The sequence below is a fragment of the Cricetulus griseus genome (assembly GCF_003668045.3).
Source record: "Cricetulus griseus strain 17A/GY chromosome 1 unlocalized genomic scaffold, alternate assembly CriGri-PICRH-1.0 chr1_0, whole genome shotgun sequence".
Lineage (NCBI taxonomy): Eukaryota > Metazoa > Chordata > Mammalia > Rodentia > Cricetidae > Cricetulus > Cricetulus griseus.
The window spans coordinates 127,879,845-127,901,973 of NW_023276806.1; the positions used below are offsets into that span (position 1 = coordinate 127,879,845).

The 22,129-nt window shown below is 35.3% G+C and overlaps 2 protein-coding genes across 2 annotated transcripts in view; one reads left to right on the forward strand and one right to left on the reverse strand.

Moving 5' to 3' along the window:
* Positions 1–2,424, forward strand: part of Gyg1 (glycogenin 1) — a 36,563-nt gene extending 34,139 nt beyond the window's left edge. Inside the window, exon 7 of the mRNA XM_027392104.2 lies at positions 1,629–2,424. Within this exon, the coding sequence (XP_027247905.1) occupies positions 1,629–1,802 (174 nt within the window). The 3' untranslated portion in view covers positions 1,803–2,424. The remainder of the gene's footprint in view (positions 1–1,628) is intronic.
* A 3,951-nt stretch (positions 2,425–6,375) lies between these two features.
* Hltf (helicase like transcription factor) overlaps positions 6,376–22,129 on the reverse strand; it is a 52,647-nt gene continuing 36,893 nt past the window's right edge. The window contains exons 17-25 of the mRNA XM_027392103.2: positions 20,453–20,588; positions 18,898–19,077; positions 15,267–15,391; positions 14,525–14,703; positions 13,282–13,407; positions 12,784–12,896; positions 12,195–12,375; positions 9,776–9,856; positions 6,376–6,671 (exon numbers count right to left, since the gene is read on the reverse strand). Coding sequence (XP_027247904.1) covers positions 6,519–6,671; positions 9,776–9,856; positions 12,195–12,375; positions 12,784–12,896; positions 13,282–13,407; positions 14,525–14,703; positions 15,267–15,391; positions 18,898–19,077; positions 20,453–20,588 — 1,274 coding nt within the window. The 3' untranslated portion in view covers positions 6,376–6,518. The remainder of the gene's footprint in view (positions 6,672–9,775; positions 9,857–12,194; positions 12,376–12,783; positions 12,897–13,281; positions 13,408–14,524; positions 14,704–15,266; positions 15,392–18,897; positions 19,078–20,452; positions 20,589–22,129) is intronic.

Genomic DNA, 22,129 nt, shown 5'->3' on the forward strand with positions numbered 1-22,129 from the left:
CATGGTGAATTGGAAGAAGAAGAAGAATGTTTTTTTACATATTAAGAACAAAAAAAAAACCATGAGTAAATGATGAGTTAGTATCCAATATAGGCATGAGAAAGGGAGAAGTAAATAGCATATTCTTATTCAGTACTGTAACATGATAACTATCCACAGCAGTGGCTAGCAACATAGTAAGTCCTTCACTGCTTAGTACAATTAGCCCATTCAACTAAGTAGTTATTGTTAATATCCCCTCTTTGTAGATGAATGATAAGGCTTAAGGAAGTCATGGAAATTTACTCATGTTAAAGGTTACAGTAACAATTAGGACTCAAACTCATGTCTGAAAGACTATAATCTTTATGAAAATTTATCTCTAGAGCCAATAAATACATATAACATTTGATGGCAGAAGGGAGAATTTTTTTGATAAGATAAGCAACCATGTCTTTAACACCTATGTTGCAAGTCGAAGGTAAAGGCAGGGCTGACCTTATGTTCTTGCTTTGCCTGCAGTATGATGTTGCTCTGTACCTACACTCCTTGTAGCTTCAGAATATTTATATACATACACTCCTTGTAGCTTCAGAATATTTATATACATGGGTTAACAGTTGTTCACATGTCAGTAAAAACCCTATACCTAAACTCCTTGGAGTTTGAGTACATTTTAAATACTCATCTATAATTTTAAGTAAAAACCCTTCACTTAAACTCTTGAACAGTATACTTACAGTTACAACATTTATGCCAGTAAACTAAGTCTAGAAAAATTGTTCCATCATTTTTTTCTGCTAAAAGCATTGCCTATTTTATCAGTTGTTCTTCTAGTAAGATTTCTAGTATTTACACAGCTTAGAGCTTTTGAATAGCAGCACAGGTTGTCTTTTATGGTGCACTTAGTTGATTAGCTAGCCATATGCCATGAGATTCAAATTTAAGGTAGAGTAGATTTGCTGCATGTCACATTCTTTCCAATACACAAGAGCTGAGGATTATAAGCCATGAAAAGGTGAAGATGGGAAACAAAAACAGTTGTCTAAAACCAAGCACATTATCAGAAGCTGCAAGAATAGATGCTACTTGCAATCCAAATGAAAAGCATGAACAGGAAAATTTGGTACATCCTCAAACCACTTAGCTTTCCTTCATAAAAACAATGACTTGAGTGTGCACTGTCTCTCCCTGGGTAAGTTCTTTGTGAAGCACAGTATCCGAGAAATCATTTTGTTTAAGTTCTCAACCTTTCCAAGCCCACATGGATCAAGAATTTATCATGAGATTTGTGTGCCCTTGTCCGTCCATCTTACACTTTCTACTGAACTGTTTGCAGCTTTCAGACTTGGTCTATACACTGGCTTTCTCTTGTGGCTTCTGTAGAAAGGTATGCAGAACTTAAACATTAACCCTAATTACTTTGTTCTCCCAATGTTTTCACTGAGTCAAGAAATCTTCATTTTTTCAGGGAAAAAAAAAATCATATGGCCCTTGTATTCTTGTCTTTTTTGTTGTTTGTTTTGTGTAATGCTTTTCAGTTTTTGCATGATGACTCATTTTGGCTTTTCTCATGGTCTGTTTATTGTATTTTTTAAGTTCATCAGAAGTCCAGCTATTAAGGTGCCTCTGATGACTCTCTCTTTTAGGAACATGTCTCAGGAGCTTTGTCACACCTGTCCATTGGGGAAGCCCCAGCTACACCACAACCGTCTATGTCCTCAGAAGAAAGAAAGGAGCGGTGGGAACAGGGCCAGGCTGATTACATGGGAGCAGATTCTTTTGATAACATCAAGAGAAAACTTGACACTTACCTACAATAGAAGCACTGCCATTTCCCCGTGGACACATCCACGTCTTAGGCACATATCTGATACTTATAGTATGTGAAGCTGGCTGAAAAGTCTGTTTCAGTTGTTAGAGGCTTTCACTATACCTCACCAGATGAGGGTTTGGGCAGGACAAAAGATGAGAAATGGTCAGATGTTATGAAGTAGTAATTCTGTTATATGGATAAGTTCTGTTTAACCCTCGACTTTTTCCAGAAACTCTAATTTCTTCAGTTGCCAACATATATGGCAAAGGAAAGCCAACATTAAGTTACTAAGATGCTTCTCAAGTTGAAGAACTTGACCCTCCATCTATCTCACTTCAAAACAAAATATGACATTGTCCCATATTTGCTTGTTATACCCCTCACTAGACCGGCAATTTAGAATTGCCCAAAGCCTGTCAGAGAGTTAATTCCATTTCCAGGCTAAAACAGCCTTTATTAACACAGTGGAGTGATTTATAAGTCTACCAGCTAGTGTTAGTTCACCTGTTTTCTATGCACCATGAAGACAGCATGCAGACTTACTTTTTTTCAGTTCTGTCTACTTGAAAATTGCAGTGTGCTCTCTCTGATGGTTAACCATATATAACAAATAAAGACTTATTGACATATCTTGGTTGTTTAAGTACTTCTCTACCTCACCCTTGGGGAAAAAAATCATTCAGTAATTTCTCAAAATTTGTGCAACAGGTCAGTTTCAAAAATACAAACCTTCGTACTGGTATATGTTTCTAAAATTATCTAAGACATTTAAATCTATTCTCCAATGATTGTGACAGATCTGGTCAGTATAGAAAAATCACATCCTTGGTGAGTATTCAGATAGTTTGACTCTTGAAACCTTAAATTATCAGGCCATGTCAGTAATTAGTATACTCAGTAATCTTTCAGAATTATCTGGCTCTATGGTGGACCAATGATCTCTCTTTTATAAAAAAAAAATAAATAAATTACAACATAGGTTTGTTAGACTTCTGGGTGCCTGAATCTATGCATTCATTCAGTCACCCTAGAGCAATGACCCATCACAACAATAGAGTGTAGGCTGCAACAGGTTTGCAAGGTGTGAAGAGTGGGGCCTAAAACAATCTTTTATAAGGTATCACAAATAATTGAGCTGAAGAAAACAGAGAATATAAATGGGAAAAACAAGATTTAATTGACAGAAGCTGCAACAGCTTTTATGCCCTCACTTTTATGGTCCCTATCTTCCTTCTGTAATATCCTATAGATATCTGAGTCATTCCTAATCTGTATGGGTTTGGATACCTAAAGACAAGAATGACTAGGAAGCAACTCAGAGGCTGGTAATACGAACTCCTTAACTTACTTACTTAAAATTGTATTAGTGATAAAATATCTTCAGACACTTGGACTGGTAGACAATGAGTTGCTGTGATCTTCAAGTACAAGAGATATTTACCTAAAGGACTGAAATGGCTCTGCCACTGGCCAGATCATATAATGGAATCACAAACCTCCTCTAGTTAATTTGGCAAAGTCATATTCGTCTTCCTTTTTGCTAGAGATAAACAGAATCCCACCTTATTTTTGTGTCTAAGCAATACGTAATCCAAATAAAGTGCATAGGAAACAGTACGATTGGAAATATTTTTTAGAAAAGATTTATAAACATCAAATTCTGTGAAATCAAGTGCTGACTTGTTTGTTCTCTATTTTTAATACAGCATAAGTTAAGCTTTAAGGTGAAAAAGCTGGTATGATGTTTAGATTTTACATAATAGGTATTTAGTGAAGTCTGTTGATGTTATTAGAGTTAGAAAAAGTATATAAAGGTATACCAAGTCATGTGGCTGCAGTGTCACGAAGTAGCCTACTATTTCTTTGGTAGGCTTCATCTTCCATGACCTTCATCTTTCAAAGATGCCTTAATTAAACCTTACTGAAAAAAATCTTACAAAATTGTTTTCAAGCAGCTCAAACTTCAAAATACCCAAAAACATCTGAAAGTTTGTAATAAGATGTATAAAAGAGGCAGTAACTCAAATTATAAGGTGGACATTTATGGAAGTAATAAATATGCTCTTACATTTCTATCCCCTTGTGAGCAATATACTCACTGTTAATAAATAGGATTATTTCTAATCACAAAAGTATAATTTTTAAGAACAAAATAATTTAGTACACATTGTTATTTTAACAATTCCCACTGTTCTTAAAATTAAGTGGAACCCAGTATTTCAGATCAATTTATTTTATATAAACCTCAAATATACAAGTAAGATCTGAATGAGAATTTCAATAGTTGTACAAAACTTAAATGTGAATAAGTAAATTACAGTAACAGTACTTTTTAAAGTGACTCAATGAAAAAATGTGCAACAAACATTTATAAAAGTGAAACAATTTTTTTCTGTGAAAAAGAAAATAGTCACTAAATGATGATACCAAGGAAAGTAAATTTTTTTTTAGCTTTTATTGATTTTAAAATTAAAGAAAAATCCAGTTTGAAACACAATTAGAAATACAGTATTTTCAATATATTTCTAAGTAATAAGACAGCATAGCATAAAATTTTTCATTCCAGTGGTTTATATATCTTGAATTAACTTTTTTATTAATACTACTTAATATACTAAAAGAATTGCTTGACAAATTTGATTGCTATGAATATATTTTAAATCACAATACTGTAATTTTCTGGGTAAGCAGCACATTGCCTTCACTTCTGAGCCTGAGTTTATCTATAATTAAAATAGTTAAGCTGGGTAACAGGTAAGCTGGTTTCTTTCTTATTTGTTTGGGCCAGAAACACTTTATACTTAATTTCACTGTGTGGGTACTACAGAACCTTAATCCCGGATTTGACACTGGATTTGTGTGTGAATTAGTCCTACAAGGTAGAAAATCTCTCGAGGGCTCCTGACCTTAGCAGGCCAATCGCAGTTATTCCACTTTCACCCCTGCAGAAATGTCTTCCCTAAAACCATGCCTGCCTCACCTGTTACTATGAGGAATGGTACCAAGATTCTCAATGGCTAATCCTGTTCCTTTGGAGAAATAAAAAGATTGGAGAGGACTTACAGGGTGCAACATATGGTATACACCTTAGACTGGTACCTATCATCTCTTCAGTCAAGTCTCTGGTAGCATAAATAAAATCTCAAATGTTCTTCAGTACCATAAGCCATGAGGCTTTTCTCTTACCCGGATTTAAAGAAAAAATCCACAGGAAAATAAAACTACCAATTACAGAACCTGACTGCTTATTCATTTTAAATATGACTCAAAGTCATCATAATTTTGTGGCAACTAGTAAGTTTTCTTATTAACAAAAAAGGGGGTTAAGAAAAATGTATGGATTAGTGAAATTCCAAAATTAAATGGATTTTAAATACACAAAGTCAGTTTTACATTCAAGATCACAATGTTTTTCACCCTCCCTGGGGAACAGAAAGGGGATGGAATAGGGGACTGGTGGTGAGCAGGGGAGGAGGGGAGAGAGAGGGAACTGGGATAGACATGTAAAACAAGCTTGTTTCTAATTTAAATTTAAAAAAGGAAAAGAGGAAAAGTTGAAAGGATTTTGGAGGTCATCCAGCCCAACATCCATCCTGACTTGTCATGCCTCTCACATGTAGAGCAGTCTTCTGTATGATAAAAATGTATAAAGCTATTTCCAGAAACCATAAGTAAAAACAATTTATATAAGTATTTATTTGAAACACGTAATTTAAACATTCAAAACAAGCTGGGTAGAACAGGTTCCCTCACCCCTACAGACTATTTACACCTTATGCTTCCACCACTGCATTTAAATAATGAATGTAGTACCACTTCACTAAAAACGGACATACATCTTTGATGAGGTCCCTAATTTTTTCAAAATATATACTGCAAGTCACATATATAAATTACATCTCAATGAAGCTATAAAAATTGCAATTAACTTGCTCCCTTGAACTTTGGTCTTTGATTTAAGGTTTGGTTATAGATACAACTATAGCTTTTGAACATCCAATAAAATCCTTCTTATAGGTTGTATACATATTTCTTAATAATTTACAAGGACGGTGGATCCACTGAATCACCAATTAAAGGCTTTGGTGAATAACCAAATATTTGCAACAAAAACTGATCTAGTTAGTCAAATGTATAAGCTATGACCACACTTAAGAATGAACATGTGGCACCCTGGGGTCACCGCCTGCACCATGGCCAGAGGCTTTCTTTCCAGTTTGAGCTTCAGAAGTTGCAGGCCCTCGGGTTCTTCCCCATGGTGGGTGGAGGCCTCACTGCTGGACGCTCTGCCCTGGCCCCCAATCTCCTGCAGTGGCTAACCGACCCCTACCCAGGCACACCTGCACCAACTCAATGGAACTTAGTTTTTGGTCAAATTTGTTTTAAGCTTTTTGTCACCAATAAAATGTGAACAAATGGAAAAACAAAAGAATGAGGATGTGGAATACATGGGAGATGCAGGAATGCAAAGGCATTATGCAAAGCTGGAGAGCAAAAGACTTCTATGACACCCTCTTTCAGGGCAGTTTACAATGAACTTATTGCTATCTGAAGTTATCATTAAAAATAAGATTCATATGTAGAAGAGATGTATCAGTTATATCACTTTATTAATATAAAATATGCCAAATAGAGTATTTTCTAGATCTCATTCTTAAATCTGTATTTTTCATGTATAAAACTTAGGTATCTGCTTGAACTGACCTTACAAAAATCCCACAAATTATAAATCAATTAAAGTTCTGATTTCATTGATTTTAGCTTGTTTCATTTCATTAGCATCTGTTTTTTTAGTTCCAAAAGCTCCAGCTGCAAGTTCTCTTTTTGTGTTTTGTATTTTCAACATATTTTCTTCGACAGAATCCTTTACAATGAACTTCGAAAAGAAAAACAAATGAAGTTGGTTAAGAACTTTTCGGGTAACAAAATAGTTTTTTTTTTCAATTCTCTTAAAAAAAAACTTTACTAATTAGACTATTCCTAAGCCACACAAGAAACATGGTAACAACACTGCCCACTAAAGTTAGAAAGAATAAACATACCACCTTTAAAAAAATTTATATTTCAACAATCCCACATTTCAAAGTCAAATGATTGCACGTATGTATATACATACACAGATACATATATATGTATATAGATATATTTCAGGCCAGTTTACAATGGAACTTATTGCTATTTGAAGTATCATTAAAAATAGGTTCAGCTATAATACAGCTTTTGTTATTGAAGTAACTAGGATATTTTATGGTGTATGTTAGAAATACATACATACATACATACATACATACATACATACATACATACATCTATCTTCTGTCCTTTCCTTAACATACAATGAGGATATTTACAACATATACAAGAGCTAAGCATGGCTTCCCTTTCTCACCAATGTCATTTTCTTGTACAAAGAATATAGCTGAGAGCACAAAAGTTATACCACCCCTACCATCACATGAGAAAATCACAGACACAAATAATAGAGGTATCCTGAAGCTAGAAAATTATCAAAATGAATTTAGCATTATATTAGGAGTCAAATGAAGTTTCCACAATGAAAGTCTTTATGTACATGAGGAGGTACGTGCCAATATGGCAAAAGATGATTAAGAAAGTTGAAAAATTCAACATTTCTGATAAAAATATTAAAGGTAATAAAATTTTCACCTAGGAATAAAAGGCATGTCCAAGTCTTACTCAAGATCTCTACTAGAAACTTTGTAGGCAAACATTTCATGTGAAATAACAAAGTGTTCCTACAAACACTATAATGTAAAATGTCTTAGTTGCTGCAATAACAAAGGAAGTTGTATCATACAACTTTACTAAAATACATTAAAAAAACTAGATATACTATTAAATATGTTTTATTCAGAACATTTCTTATTGCTAAAGATGACAGTTATCAAAAGAATTATAAATTTAGTAAATCCTAAACAATATTCCTCAAGTGGGATATAATAGTGTAGATTTCAAATTTGCAATAGTAACAGTGATAACTAATACAATTTTCAAAATGAACATTAAAGAGAACTCTATCAGATATCTAAACATACTTTGTAGACTCAGTCAGTAGACCCTAAGTCAAGCTGCAGAACCCACATTAAAAAACTCAGACATGGAACAATATGCTTATCATAATCCCAGTGATGGCACACAACTAAGGTCCAAGCCAGTGAAATCCATTGAGAGAGAGGGGAGGGGAGTATATAGTGTTTGAGAAGCAACACCCTAGGTTGTCCTCTGGCCTCCATATGCACATACTGGTATACAAATAAACATACTTTTTTCTTAAGTTATTTTTGTTTATGTATAATGTGCTGAGCCAGAAGAGCATGTTGGATTATCCTCTGAAACTGGGGGTGGTTCTGAGCTGCCTGATCTGGGGGATGCAAACCAAGCTTGGGTCCTCTAAAAGGCAGCAAGCACTCTTAACTACTGAGCTACCTATCTCTACAGCTCCCAACACAAACATACTTTGTAAAAAGGAAAAAGAATCATAAAGTATTGTTCCAAGAACAGGAAGACATCAGTGAAAGAGAATGGACAAGAAATAGAACCCTATGCACATTTCCTAGTAGGAAAGACTATGGAGTTTTCAAAACAACCCAAAATATAGTATCTTCCAAAAGAATCATAAGTAAATACAGAATAACTTTTTTAAAAGTGAAAATAAAGCCTCCATCCCTGAGACATTAAAACCTAATATAAGCCAAGGATAAGGTAAAGGGTTCTCAATGCTCACTGCTCTGTAACTACAGGGAAAAAAAAAGCCTTTGAATAATAAATATGTTCAAATAAAAGTAGAACACATTTGAATCAGAAATTTAAAACTTTTTCTTAAAAGCTCAGAAACTTTACAGACAAGAGCTGGGGATAAACCACTTCCAATATATATAATAAACTAGAATCAAAATGGAAAAAGAAGTCTCTGACTCTATAAAACTATTTGTACTACCAGCAAAATCAAAGAAGAAATTAACAAGTATTTCACAGGAAAAAACAGCCATGAACCTCAGACATATGAACAATATGTAAGGCCTGTGTTTAAGGTAAATGTAAATTAGTACATGTTTATTATTTTATAATCACATACATTTACATTATTCCATACATCAAAAAGACTATTACTGTTTGCTTTTTGTTTTGTAATGCTAGTTAATGATCAAACCCAAGGCCTTCTATAGGCTAGATAAGCACTCTATCCTTGAGCTACATCACCAGAAGCATTACATGCCCTAAACTGAAGGCAACTTGATGTTATTTAATATCAATTCTAAATCCACAAATATAATTTTGTAAATCTACCACGAAGAAATACTGGTATATGTGCACAAGGATGTATGTATAGCACCTTGCATAACAATACTGATTTTATAAAAAAGCTTAAGGCTACTTAGTCATGATGGATCTGTGTGCAGGTGTTAATGAAGATTCAGATTCAGACACCAAGCAGAATGGTTGCTGTGAGTGGCTGGGTAGTGGAGAGCAATGGGGAGTGTAAAGGAGTATAACACAAATATAGAAGGATTCTGTTTGGTATGACAGAGAAGTTCTGTAGATGGATGGTGCTAGTAATTACACACTGTAGAGTATTCCTAATGCAAAAGCACTATGTGTTTAAAATAATGACTGTAATGATAAACTGTACACACATTTTACCACAGGAAGACAGTGTTGATCTAAATGCATATAGACAGTAAATCTTCAATACATTTTTAAGGGAAAAGAATAAATTATAATAATATTACCCCACTTTCATTTCTTTTATGTTGAGATATATACATGAATAAGAATTTATGTAACTACAGAGGGAAAAAAAAACCTTGGAACATATTTGAAACTATGAAAGAGAAAAAAGGGTGAATTTTACATTTTCTTCTCAATTCTACTTCAATCAAGGCAGTAATACATTCATATATTGCCTGTGTTACTTTTAAAAAGCAAACATAATCTTAAAACAAGTAGCTTTAAACTCACTTTTGTGATGACAACCTCTTGCTTCTGGCCAAGTCTATGACATCTGTCAAAGCACTGATCTTCTGCAGCAGGATTCCAGGCCTAGGAAGAAGATGACTGTATGACTGCTGCTCTGTTGTGTGAGGTTTCTGCACTAGTCCTTCATCTCAGTATGCATGTATCCCTCCTTTTCTAATTGAATTCAAACACTGACATTACACATGTCCCTGCCAGAAAGCTATTTACCAATCACTATGAAGACAGGCAGCCCTCTCCCCACATACTGCATTCTATCCACTTCAGCAGTAAATGAGGATCTTATCTGAAATGTTTACAACTGGTATGTTTTAACATTCAATGTTTCAGATTTTGGAATGTCTGCATAGATTCATAATCCAAAAACCCAAAGTCCAAAATTTTTTGAAGTCTGAGTCAGTACTCAAAAAGATCCAAGTTTTAGAGTATATCAGATAGGAATGTTCAACTTGTGCCCAACAAAAGTCTGACTGGTGTGGCAGCAGCAACATAATAACCTGCCAACTGATCAGAACACCTTGTGACTTTTCAGTGTAAAATGAAAAACTATGCATTTTCAGATGGCTTAAAAGACCACAGAAAAGATGTCATTCTTAGACCCCCCCATATGAAAAAAGTTTCTCTTCTTGTGCTGGTCTTCTTTTCTCCATTGATAAAATACAAATACTTTTTAAAAAGGTTCAAGGGTAGTCAAAAGTTCTAAAAGCTCTTTCAGACTTGTTGAAGCAACCATATATATATATATATATATATATATATATATATATATATATATATCTGTGTATATCTGTGTTTGAAATCAGTAGGACTTCCAAAATAAACTTTAAAAGTACATGAGTTCTTATATTTTTTGGTTGTGAGCCTAGCCTTTAATGGCTGAGCCACACTCCTCCATTGCTGGTGGGAGTGCAAACTTGTACAGCTACTTTGGAAATCAGTATGGTGGTTTCTCAGGAAAATGGGAATCAGTTTACCACAAGATCCAACAATTCCTCTCTTGGGTATATACCCAAAGAATGCACATTTATACAACAAGGACACATGTTCAACTATGTTCATAGCAGTGTTGTAATAGCCAGAACCTGGAAGCAACCTTGATGCCCCTCAACTGAAGAATGGATAGAGAAAATGTGATACATTTATACAATGGAGTACTACTCATGGGGGTGGGGGACAATGAAATCTTGAAATTCAAAGGCAAATGGATGCAACTGGAAGAAAACATCCTGAGTAAGGTAACCCAGTCACAAAAAGACACACATGGTATGTACTCATATATGAATATTAGACATAGAGCAAAGGACTAAGACACCACAATCCACACCACCAGAGAAACTAGGACACAAGGAGGATACCAAGAGAAGAACATATGGTCCCCCAAAGAAAGGGAGGGGAACAAGAACTACTGAGCAAATTGGGAGCAGGGTGGGGGAGGGGAAGAAGAGGGAGAAGGAGGAGAACAGGAGAGAACAGGAGGACTGAGATACGGGAGGAAAAGGGGAGGGCAAAAAAGTTAAAATCGAAGATTCTTAAAAAATAAAAGCAAGAGCTAGAGGTGGCTTAGTGGTATGAAAACTTGCTGTGGAAACATGAGGACCTCGATGTGAAATGCCCAGCACCCACAGAGAAGATGGGTATGGCTCCATGTGCTTGGAATAGTATTGGGGGACAGAGACAAGTGGATTCTAGGAGCTCACTGGCCAACAAGTCTGTACAAAATGGCAAGCTCCAGGTTCAATGACAGATCCTGTTTTAATGAGAAAAGTGCAGTGAATTGTGGCTCTCTTATCTCTAGGATCTAAATTATACAACCACAAGTGCCTGCACTCTATCAGCTAGTAAAACTTAACCAGAACATGTTGATGGACAGCTAAACCTGAATCAGCCAGGATACATGTCTAAACTATTCATTTTAGGTCTCCTCCAGGAACTCCTAAGTCTCAGAAGAAAGAGGTTTAAAATTGAATGTGACCTAATTCTTAGGCAAATTAGAGGTGGCATCACAAAAGGAGCCACTATGTCTGATTTATAGTCAAATTCACACTGCCTTGACCATACAACACAAAGCGAGATCTCATTAGTTTGTTGCTTACTTCATCTAAAAACATTGTAACAGGCAAGTTTTATGTATTCAGAAGAATAGAAGTGCACAGAATAGTACTTAAGAACTAAGAATCTCACTGGTTTTACAGAGTACTGTGTGATACTAGGCACACTGTTTAATTTTATTTACTCTTGGGTGCATCAGTTTCCTCATCTGCAAATAAGGATCATATTACTTTTACCACAATTAATTGTAACTACAAAGGCATCTACCAAACAGGTTTTGTTTCCTTTTTTCCTTTCTTTCTTTTTGTTTGGGGGTGAGAGGACAACATTTTGAAAAGTCTATGTAATTACTTACTGGATCCATTAAGAACACCCGAGAAGCTGCACAAAGATTCAAGCCAACTCCACCTGCTTTTAAGGACAGTAGCATTACAGTGGGAGATCCTGCTTCTGTGTTTTGAAAACTTTGAATTGACTCAACTCTTTTCTTTTGAGCCATGGAACCATCTAAACGAGTAAACACAAATCCCGAGTCTCTAATGGGAAAAAGAAGACAGACAGGTAATACTATACTATAAAAAATATTAAAAATTAACAAATTTTAGTTAAACCAAATTCATTCACTAATTAATTTATGTGGTACTGAAGATCGGTTAAACCCAAGGCCTTGCACAAAGCTACGTAAGCACTTTCCCAGTCACTACACATTCATTTCTCAATAAAGCAAATGCCTACTAAGCACCTAGCCATCTGCCAAACAAAGTCAGAACTTAATTTTAAGATATTATACTCAGGAGAAGTTTTGTAGTTACACTGAGTATCATTTTAAACCGATGAAATGACTAAACCTATAAAACATTAAAGCATTGTTTCTGCTATCAATACACACACATACAATAATCCTCCCATCTGAAGTAAAAAAAAAAAAAAAATGTTAAACTTACTTAAGTGGTGTTTCTATTAAAGACAGGAATGTGGTAAACTGAGAAACAACTAAACTCTTTATGTTGGGGTTCTCTGTCCGTAATTCAATCAAAGCATGCATTAGAGCATTAATCTGAAAAATAAAAATCATATCTATTAGATTATATCTCAATTGGTAAGGTAAGTCCAAATATTCTAGTTTTTAAAAATTTATTAGCACAGACTAATTTTAATCAAGTTCTCATAATGCAGCATTCACTGAACAAATCCCAGCACTGAAAGGTTTTCATATAATTTAACTAAAAAGCAAAAGAATAGAGACAAGAAAAAAATACCATAATAATCCAAATCCCTTTCTTTTCCAACTTAAATTTAACACTAAATATAAATATAAGCCTGTAGCACCAAAATAATAAGCAATGACAGATTAAAACAGAATTACAATTACTATTTTACTATATGACATTTCCTCATTGAATATGAAATAACACTACAATATGTGCACATGGGCACTTTACCTTTGAACTGGATGTCCATTCCATTTTGGATTTTTTCTCACCGTCACATGCCAATTCTTCTGGAGGGCATTCTAATAAATTATCTCCATGTATACTGTTTCTGCATAAAGGGCATTTAGCATGTGGCTATTACAAAAGAATAAAGAATGAACCATACTTGTCAAAAGGATAAAGACACAAATTTTTCTAAATTTTCTGTAATGCATAGAAAGTTCTACACTCCTTATGGTTAACATTTTATTCGGGTTTTTTGTCACATTCATCAACTCAGGATCAACCTGTACCCGAACTGTAAACCCACAAACATGCCCATGTGTTCCAAGAGTCATATACAAAGGACAGAGCAAAAGTGTGCAATCCTGACTAATGGCTGAAGCTCAGAGCACTGAGTATCGTCTGTTACTAAATAAAATATGAATAATTTCTTCAACTTCACTATAATACAGTAAACATGCACGCAATTCTTCAAAAGAAGAGTCCTTAATGCAGTGGTTCTCAACCTGTGTGTGGGTCATGACCCTGTTTGGCATATCAGATACCACGCATTTGACTGGTGGGGAAGAGGAGAGTAGATAAGGGTAGTAGTTCATACAGCTATGCTTACTTCACAGTCAAGCCTACAACTATAATTTGTATTTTCCTACATGTATGCTACATATCAATTTGAAATATTTTTAATTTACATTAGTTGAAAAATTGCTTCAAGTATTATTCAGTTTCAAACACTTTCCACAAAAGAATCTAGTCCTAGTTTACCCTACTTTGTTCAACATGGCAAAGAGCTGCTGTGTGTCAATCAGATCCCTAAGACATAGCCAAGCCAAATTAGGTACAATACCATCAGATAAATGTATAACACCACCATATTTTGAACTTAGTTTAGGGAAAAAAATATAATAAGCAGTTTAAGTATATCAGACTAAATTAAACATGATGCTTTTTACTTTTTAAAACATATGGTTACTATAAAACTTAAATTCATTGTGTCTTACTTTACTAACATATTTAATTGATCACAAGGATCTGAAATTTAAAACTAATATTACTGACTAAAACATAGTACCTCCAAAAAGTTTTAATTTATGATAAATACATCACCTATTACAACACTGAAATAAGGTATATCACTAAATTCAAGTATAGAATACGTTATCATCCCCTGAACTTGGTTGGGTTTTTATTACACCAAAGCAAGTTGTATCACTCCATCAAACACTGACTCCATAATTGACAACAAACTAACCTGTTCACTCTGAATGACCTGGCAGATACAAGGTTTACAAAACACATGTGCACAATGTGTTATCACAGGAACTGTTAATGAATCCAGGCAAATTGCACATTCTTCATCTGAACCAGAGCTCAAAATTAACTTCATCTTCTTTATTAACATCTTCCTTAGTTCTTCAGGTGTATCATTTCCTGGAAAAAAAAAGAGGCTCAAAATTAATTATAAAGCAAAATTTGTAATGTAACTAGAATATCTTATCTTATATAAGGAACTTTGCTTAATTGTCTTTCATCTTTATTATGGCATTTACAAAGCACATGTTCATAAATTTAGAATTATAAGAAGATGCCATTTCATTTAATACACATCACACAAGCATAAAATAGTATCTTCTAAATTAGCAGCATATGAGAAAGAACCAGTTTGAATGTTCTTCTGGAAATCCTGCAAAGACATCAGACTTACTTTTCATTCACAAAAGATTATTGGAGTCAGAAAGATGGCTCAGCAGGTAAAGACACATGACACCAAAGACAACATGAATTCAATCCCAGGACCCACATGGTATAGAAAGAACTGACTCTTGCAAGTTGTCTTCTGACCTCCACACATGCCCCCATGCATAGTCACACAAACACAAAGATGTAATTTGTAAAATCTTAATGAAAGCAAGTCATAGCAATGTAACAGGCCAAATTCAAGTCATGAGAATCTGTCCTTTTGGATGATATATGAACCAATCACATATCCTTACCAGAGGGACCACTCGAAGACATTCCATTTGTAAGAAGATGAGTATGACAACAAATCTGCCGCAATCTTAGCAGAAGACCCAAGACATCTGCATAGTGTGCAAGGACAGTCCCTTCAGTAAAATACCTAGAGATAAAATGTCAAAGATTATCAACATCGCCAAACAAAAATAAAAAGAAAAGCCACCCCATCTTTCATAAAACCAAGCAAAAAAGTCAGCTAGGAAAATGCCAATAAACACTGACTACATTCCTCGGCTGGTTCTTCAAAATAAGAGGTACATATACAATGAGAGGAAAATTAGTGTCTCTCATGTGACAACAGAAATAGGGTATATGCATGGTGACCTGAATTGTCTAGTCCAATTTACACACATACATACACATACTCGAGTGCTGAGTGGGGAGGCTGTGGCACAATACTCAATTTTATAAGCAATTATAATGCTTCTGATCTCTGGTGTATAAACGTCAATAAAACTTACAAGAATTCACATGTCACTTCCATGAATACGAAAAAGTGGGTATTTCTTCATGGCCTGGGACATAGCTAGGACCCTTATAGGAATCTGGACAAACAGCTAGTCCAGAAAGAACTCAAAATAGTCAAATATTAAATAACCAGCATAGAGCAAAGGCGGCAGTGAAAGAAAACTCACCAGGGAATGTTACCACAGAAAAATAATTAGGACTGTGAGCAGCACCATGATTTCATGTCACTCAATACAACTCCCACCAAACAATGAGAGTTCATGGCAAAGACAAAGAGTTTACAAGATGCATCATGTCAACACAAGATATCCAATACAAACCTGAGAATAACAAGGAAAAGGAAGCCACCAGAGAAAGGAAGAGTCATACTATGTCTTATTAGGGTTTCTATTGCTGTGAAGACACACCATGACCACAGCAACTTTTATAAAGGAAAATATTTAATTAGGGTTGGCTTACAGTTCAGAGGTCTAGTCCATTGTCATCATGGCAGTGAGCATGGTGATGTACAGGCAGACCTGGCACTGGAGAGGTAGCTCAGAGTTCTACATCTAGATTAGCAGAAAGCAGGAAGAGAGTGCCACACTGGGCCTGGCTTGAGCATCTGAGTCCTCAATACCCACCTCTACAGTGACATACTTCCTCCAACAAGGCCACACCTCCTAACAGTTCCATTCCCTTTGAGACTATGGGGACTAAAACCACTGACAAAACCATAGGAAAGGAAATAGGACTGAGAAAACACAAATTAGTTATAAAGGTTATAAATAAAGCAATATTCGTAAAAAGCAGATGAAAGATATTTAAAATACACAGAAAAATTTTAAAAATAGAAGAAAAAAGTACATTTTCTTTTTTAAAGGTGTGGGTGGGTATTGGTGGGTACTTACATAGAATCCAAAGATTTAAATGGTGCTACTGTTCAAATGGAACTGCCAGCTTGATCCTGTGAAAGCCCCATTCCTCTCTCTCTCCAAACCCTGCCTTCTCAGAGAATCTCCAACAAAGAAAAACCATCTAAAAGCCCAGTTCTACATTCTTGGCAGCTGCAGTGACTCCTTCCTTTAAGTAGCCAGTGGCCCAAGTCCCTATCCAAAGTGTTATAACTGGGCACAAGCCCAGCTTGTGGCTGACATGTCATCACTGCTCACCTATAGGGTACATAAGTGCCCTGCTTTAGTTTGGGCATGAGATTTTCTCCTGTCCCTTCTCCCACCTTGATCTTTGGGGTCTGGAGGACTCACTACAGGGAGCAGTTTTGCTCAAAATAAACCTGTTCTTTTACTTTTTCAATTTGGCTGGATGTAGCTTGCTGTGTCAGTGGAGACACCTATTATGGGGCACAGAAAACCCAATTATGCATGCTTTACTCAGCATATGCCTTGCTTAAAACTTTAAAACTGCTTAGTGCTCTTTATTTCATCAAACTACACAATTCTAAATGTCTTTCTGTCTATTTGTTGCAGACCTGGATAACAGCAGTGAACTATTCTACCCAGAAATTTCCTCAGCCAAACAAATTCATCCATTACCTTTTAATACTTTTATCTTCTCGGGATATGGGGAAAATGTTGCTAGATTCTTTGCCAGAATATAAGACAAATAGCCATTAGCTCAGTATGATAGTAAAGCTCAACTGTCAATTTGATAAAATCTAGAGTCACTTAGGGTCAGGTCTGGGAGGTTATATTGTTTAGGCTAAGTGTGTGGAACATAAGCTCCACGTGGGTACACACCATTCCCTAGGCTGGGATCCTGAACTGTATTAATAAGAAAGAAAACAGAGTGCAAACATTTGTTACTCTGCTTCCTAGCTGCAGACTCAGTGAAACAAGTTGGCCAGAGCTGATGCCACTATGACTTTCCCTGAAGTAGAAGACAATAACCTCGAACTGTGAGCCACAGTAAACCACCTTTCCTTTAATTTTGTTACTAGATTTTACTGTTGGAACAGAAAAAAATCCACACACACATACACATACACACACACACACACACACACCAATATAGTGCTTGTTCCCCTATGAAATTTCATGAATTTATCTTCCACAATCCACATTTCTCTCAGCATTCTGCTTGTTCAAATTCCTACCAGAACAGCTTGCTCATTACATTCTGCTTAGAACATTCTAGCTTTTCTAGCCCCAAATTTCAAACTCTTTTACATTCTTCTCACAAACTCCAAAGGCTTAGAAACCACTTGGTCATGTTTATCAAAGCAACAATCTGACTTCTAGGCACCAATTTTCAGTATTAATTTCTTAATGTTATGCCCAAATACTTGAGAAGACACTGAAGAATATAATCAGTGCACTGTGAGGCAAGGGTCTCTACAGACTAAGATGGTTAAGAATTGAGCCAAGCCATTTGAATTTGCAACCATCTTGTAAAAAGTTAAGTTTTTCTTGGAGTAGGATGGTAATCTGTATAGTATTACAAACATCGGTACATTAGCATGTCTTACAAGAAGATGTAGAAATCTAAGAATAGGAAATGATGACAATTAAAAAGAATTAGGAGTCAGAAGGTGAGTAATTCCAGTTCAAGAAAAACATTATCTGCCCACAGGGATCAGAATGAGACAAAGACAAAAGAGGACTGTAAACTGGGGACTCTTCAGAAGAGAAAAACTTTAATGAGGTAGGCACAAAGCAGATTTAATTAGAGAGATAAAGAAAGAACAAAAGAGGAGATTTCCAAGTTCCAAATCTCAGTAGTGCTAAGTGAAATTTCTTCTCGTGTGTGTGTGTGTGTGTGTGTGTTGGGGGGGGTTGGGTGTCTGTCAAGCAGAAAATAAGCATAAAACCAAGTTGGAAGCATCCCTCTGCCCTGTGTGTGTCTACTCCCATGACACTTAGAAAAGGAAGTAAGCAAGTTCGTCCGAGTACTGACAGAAATCAATATAGTAAATAAGCTTTAACTTTTTGCAGGCCCAAGAAATTACTTACCTGATGGATTATACTTTTGTTTCATTCAACTAATTTTGAAAAAGAAAAAATTTAAAGTATAAGCCACAAGGAAAAAAAATAGTTTTCAATATATTTTAGATTTTTATAGCTAAAATATCTAAAAATTGTAATTCAGCTAGTAAGAAGCTAAGAAAGCAGGAAAAAACCTTAACATGGCATTCTGTTTCCGTACCTTCCAATGGTAGCTTTGCCTTCATTTTTAACAGACTGATAAATCTTTCTCTCTTCTTCTGAAAGTGTAATGTGCTGAATAAATACTTTCCTTTCTGGTAACTCCAAAACAGGTTTCCCTTTAATTTTGCTTGTCTTTGTTCTTCGAAGTGTGATATTTTTAATTAAGGACTGTAAACGCCTAGTCAAAGTTAAAAAAAAAAAGTAATTATATAACTATTTGTAAATAAACTGAACAAAAAGAAACAAAACCAAGAATTTATTGGTTTATAATTTTAATAAATTAAATGTTTTTAAAAATCCTTTATTTAGGCTTTTAAAGTCGCAAAAATATCCTACAAATAAAAAATTATTACAAAAAGAGTAATGAAATTGTGCTTCAACACAATACTAATAATTACTTCTACAAAGCCTTTCTGGTTTTGTTGTCATCATTGGCACTTTAATTCCTCAACTACCTTCTTATCAATTATACCACTCAATACACAATATTTGCATTCTTACTAAGCAGCTATTATTAAATTTAAGGTACTGTATCAAATAGAGAGCAGATAGGAGTGAGATCCTATCTTCAGTACTCTAAAGTAATCCTCTTATCATGAGTTAAAAAATCTCATCCAATGTAATATAAAAACTATAGGTATAAAATGAAAATCAAATGAACTTTTTGTAAGTTAATAAATAACTGAAAAATAAAAACATGCATACTCAGAGGAGGGAAAAATGCCTTACTAGGCTCTGTAATCTTGCCATTTTTCCCTCAGAGTCAAAATTTTAAAAATGAGGCTGATCAGTTAGAATTTTTCCCATAATAGTAAAATACACAATTTTTAACTTAGATTACATAGAGCATAAATAGTGGCCAGTTTTGACAGTTAAGATAATGGTTTAAAATTTGAATCATTTTCACTTTAACTCAGTCAGAAACACATTTGACTATATCCATAACAGAAATAAATATTCTATACATATACATCATACATCTTCACTTGGAGAATGTACTCTGGTATTTTTCATATTCTCTATTACATCTCTGTTTCTTTTTCCATGCTGACTGCATCTTTATAATGATTCTATGACCCACCATTAAGTAGCAAATCCTATTTAGACACACACTTTTCTAGAACCACAGCAGCCAAGTATGTGACAAAATACCCATCAGTGGTTCCAAATCAACCATATGAAATGTTCATTTGAGATCACTATAGATCACCAAATGCCTCTATAAAAGTATTGTAAGTTATCAAAATATAATGCATAGTGAATCATCAAAGGATATAGCTTTTCCTATCATTGTTGAACCTCTTTGTGTTGGCTTTGGGGTGACAGCCACACACAATGACCATAAAGCTCTGCTTTTCCTTTCAGTTTTGCTAGTAGGGAAAAAGTGCACAAAAGCAATCTTGTATCCCCAGACCAAGTCACTAGGTTTTAAGAGTCAGTGACACGGACATTCATGTGCTTTGGAGACTAAAGTTAGAAGCTAAGTGAAAATGGTAATGGAAGTGGCAACTGGCTGCATAACTGTTGCTAATATATAGCTGTCATAAACTTACCTAAGTCCTCCCTCTTCTCCCATTGTAACAGGACGCTGTATTGTTCTATGCCACCATTCTCTATCAATAAATGGTTTAAGTTTTAAAAAGGACAGAAGAGACCACAAGTCCTTTAAAGAATTCTGGATAGGAGTACCTAAAAACAAACAAACAAACAAATAACCAAAACCAAACCAAACAAAAAAAAAAAAAAAGGGAAACCATTATAACTCTTCAAAATTAAATAGATTTTGTGGTGCTAGGGATCACACAGGATAGACAAGAACTCTACCACTGAGTTATAGCTCTTTAGCTAAGATATTCACCAGGTCCAGTGAGACAAACAAGAGTTGAAATTGTTTCAACTCTTGAATTGGACACCGTCCTAGGCACACACTGACTCAGGTCCTCATACACTTAACGTGGCAAATGTTTGACCACTGAGCCATCTCCTTAGTCTTGATTTCCTTTTCAGATAATTTGCTATTGGTGTGTGGGGGTCCCTACAAGCACCACAGCCAGCAGAAAAACAACCAGGGTGAGGTAAGAATAAAACTTCTAGAGTTGACACTGATGGGTTTATTTTAGACAAATTTAATACAGTATAATTTTAGAAAAATGTTTCTGTTTTTCTAAAAAGTCCCAACAATGCAGCTTAAAGCATGACTACATTGAAATTTATTTGCAAAGTACATGTCACCATAATATGGGTTCTATAACTTTAAGGGCCTAGAATCTGGTGTGGTCTCTGACAGAGATGGAGGTCAGCAGGCTATAAGCCACATGTGACATTTCTCCTAAGGATGGTTCTTATTGACTGAGAAACAAAGATAAAGGTCTAGGGAGGGAGAGTCTGGGATAAACATTCTGGGGATTTGGGTGAGCTCTCCCTCTACAGACAGCAGGGGTTACCAGGTTATTAACAGCATCCACTCCCAACCTTCTGGATGGAAAACAGGTATTCATTTCCTCCACTGAGGAGACAACCCTGCTGCTTAACAGTCCAAGTTTCTCCAATGCTTATCTTTGAGCACTCATGTCCCCTGCATCTCCTCATTTCTAAGTTTTTAAAGAAAAAAATAGTGGTCATAACTGAAGCCATGATTGAATGCATTGCCTCTATGGCTATGCAATCACAGGAGAATTATAATAGCTAACAGAGGACCAAGAAAATGGGAAAGTCATCTTATGAATGAATCAAAGGCCATGATAGATTTTTGTCTGTCTCTTTATGTAAATCCTTAATTTCACCATCAATAATATAAGGAAAATCTGACACATTGAAGCAACACATATCAGGAAATTGTTGACAACTAAGATTATGCTTGAGCAGCAGCAAATAATCTCGAGTAGCTCTATTTTGTAAAACTATGGTCATCATTAGTATATAAAAATGGTAGTGAACTTTGGATGTTGATTTTTGTATCCAGAAACTTTGAATTTTAATTCATTCTAATGCTCAGAAACCATATCAAGGCAGACAAAGTAGCATGGATCTGTAATCTCAGGGACAGTACAAGGTGAGAGGCAGAAACAGAATTGGAAGCTTACAGACCAGCGAACCTGGCATATGCAGTAGACCCTATCTCAAGCAGAGAGAAAGATGAAGGAAGACTAGCAACCAAGGTTGTCATACAATCTACATGTCCTCTAAACTACACACACACACACACACACACACACACACACACTCTCTCG